At 47.2% G+C, this 2802-nt stretch overlaps 1 protein-coding gene across 1 annotated transcript in view; it reads left to right on the forward strand.

The window, feature by feature from the left end:
* The window catches only part of TNNI3K (TNNI3 interacting kinase), a 33025-nt gene that overhangs the window by 11477 nt on the left and 18746 nt on the right, over positions 1-2802 (forward strand). Inside the window, exons 5-6 of the mRNA XM_057387364.1 lie at positions 1434-1531; positions 2035-2145. Coding sequence (XP_057243347.1) covers positions 1434-1531; positions 2035-2145 — 209 coding nt within the window. The remainder of the gene's footprint in view (positions 1-1433; positions 1532-2034; positions 2146-2802) is intronic.

A 2802-nucleotide genomic window follows, 5' to 3' on the forward strand; every position in this document is an offset into this window, starting at 1 on the left:
AACACCTCACACCATCACTGGTTTGCTGCCAGGATGCAGGACTGCATCTTCAGGGAGTTCTCAGATGGAGGAGCACAGGATTCCATATCAGTCCAGGCTGCATTGCCAGAGGGTTGAATTGAGTCACAAAGAACCCCTTTGTCACTGATTCCTCAGCTCGATGGAGGTTCTGGTTGATGGTGCAGCGTGGTGTTCTACAGCTGTACAGCTCATTCCAAATTGCTTCTGTAGGCATTGGTTAATCCAGCTCATCCCAGAACATTTCTGGATTCTGTACATGGCACAGGGACCTTGTTGGAGCAACACTTTGCCAAACTTACACAAGTTGTTTTTCTAGTGTAACAAAAATATCTGTATTTTATTACACAATGATTAAAAAAAACCAATAACTGAAATGCTTTAGTGACAAACATCAGGGCTTTGGCAGATACCAGATCAGGATACCCAGGAGAAGAGGGCAARATGTGTTCTGGGATGCTCATAAAAATGTGTTAATGGTGGGATTTTCCACTTGGATCCACMCAGCTGCTCTGTTCTCCACAGCCAGTCATTAGTTCATGCACTTGCTTTGCTCTTGTTATACAATTTCCAGCAGAAATTGGCTGAGAGAGACAGAGAGACTTTTACCCTGATGTTTCAGCTCTGTGAAGTACTGACTAATGACACACATAAATGATTTTCTCCATCTTAGTTAGATGTTTGCCATGAGGAACAGCCTGATCCTGCACTACTGAACACAGAGTGGAACTTTACTGGTCATTTCTGAGTGCAAGATCCTGTCCAAAGATGACATCAATATGTGGGAACATCAGAGCAGTTGGTGGGGCAGCTGAGAAGAAGTTCAAGAAAACAGAGTAAATATTTGTTATGTGAACATTGGAGGAGGGTGAAGAGCTGAGRTGTGACCTTGTCCTTGGTCACTGTCAGGAGTTTTCAGAAGGCAGATGAATTAAATGAGATATCCCTGTGCTCCATAAAGGGCAAAGCAAAGCTCCCTGTCTGTGTGGAGTCACATCAGCACTCCAAAATAACTGTGCTTGTAGGGTGTCCTGTGCTGAGAGAGAGTGCTGCAGGTCTGAGACAGCACAGGAACTGAGGAACTGAGGCTCCAGGAGCACCCGATTCATGGGGCTCTGTGCAGCATGGTCGGGGTGTTAAAGGAGGAGTTTGCTTCTCTACGAGTTCAACCTTACCAAATCCTTGTTGGAGTAGGAACAAACAGTGAGCTGGTATGTGACCCACAACTGTCCCAGCCGATGAGATGCTTCCATCAACCTCATCATTCTGAGGTGTCAAAAGACAGATTTTATTACTTGCCTCAGATCAGCAGTGGAGTTGCCCATTTCTCTGCTTTCAAACTCACACAGGAGYTTCTTASCTCATCTGCATGTTCTTTTCTGTARCTGASTTTTTYCCCACTTYTCTCCCTAAAGGCAACAAATCCCACATCAGAACTCTGATGCTGAAAGGGCTGCGCCCGTCCAGGCTGACRAGAAATGGATTTACAGCCCTTCATATGGCAGCTTATAAGGTAAATGATTTTAAATGGAATTGATGACAGCAGATCAGAACCGAGCAGCTGGTTTGTCTGAACCGCCTAGATGAGCTCTCTAGTTATTATTTGTCATGMAAATATAAATTTCACATTTGCAGTGCATAGGAAAATGCCCTTTCAAGATCCCATGCACAGGAATCAGTCTGTGCTTTTGCAGTGCCATCCATGGGGTGGGACATTGCTTTGGCATTACTGATGGAGACATCCAGTGCCACTCAAGACAGAGGAGCTGTCCAGTGCCACCATAACATTTTATAAGATACAGGATTTAGTATAGCAGAAGAGTGATGTCTGGTGCTTTATTATAGCAGAAGAGTGATGTCTGGTGCTGGGAAAACCTTCCCCCTCAGCCTCTCCTTTCTCCCCGAGCCCCGGAGCTCAGCGGGTCCCTCTCCATCACCWCTGGGGAGGCTGGGGCTGCTCGTGTTCCCCCAGCTGAGCTGTGTCCCTGCAGTGATGGGTCAATCCCTGCTTTTCAGAACAATGAGGAGCTGCTGACAGCTCTGCTGCACGGCGGGGCTGACATCCAGCAGGTCGGGTACGGAGCCCTGACCGCCCTGCACGTCGCCTCCATCGCCGGCCACCACCAGGTACGGGGCCTTTGGYATGGACTGAAAGAGGTCAGTGCTGATACTGGCAGCTCATTCTGGTTCATGTTGGTGCCTTTCAAAAAACAGCACTCTGAACTGGTCAAGTGCAGCTGGATTGGCTGTACAAGGAAAGGGAAGCATTGTTCCCCCTTGCTCTCCAGGCTGTGCCATTGTGAACCCCTCCAGGATGCTGCCTTTGCCCAGCCCATGCAGCTTCTTTTTCTGCACCTTGGGAATGTCTCCTGGGTCACAACCTGCACCTTCACTCACACTTTGTCTCCTGAGGATTTTTTTTTCTCCTTMGTTTCCGAAGTATTTCTCTCCTTGCAAATCCCTCCAGCATCCCCTCCTACTTGTAATGCCACTGACAGCTTTCAGTGCTTTCTAGGACTCTTTTTTTCTTACCTAGAAAGATTTCTTTTCTGAGATGCTATCACACCTGTCTCTGTACCCCTCTCATCATTTACACTTGAGTGGAGTTTGCTTAGYACAGTGCACAAAATTCTATTTATTGGTACATCACAAAGCAGCGAGCACATCTGCCATGGCTGCAGCCTGGAAAATGTGTCAAAACCCATCTGGTTTTGTGTTCATCATCAGAGATGGATCCACCTCACTCAGCTCAGGATGTCAACACGTGTGACATTCAGCAGGGAA

Source organism: Malurus melanocephalus, unplaced genomic scaffold, assembly GCF_030028575.1.
Source record: "Malurus melanocephalus ecotype Western Australia unplaced genomic scaffold, MMel_1.1 scaffold_1197, whole genome shotgun sequence".
NCBI lineage: Eukaryota > Metazoa > Chordata > Aves > Passeriformes > Maluridae > Malurus > Malurus melanocephalus.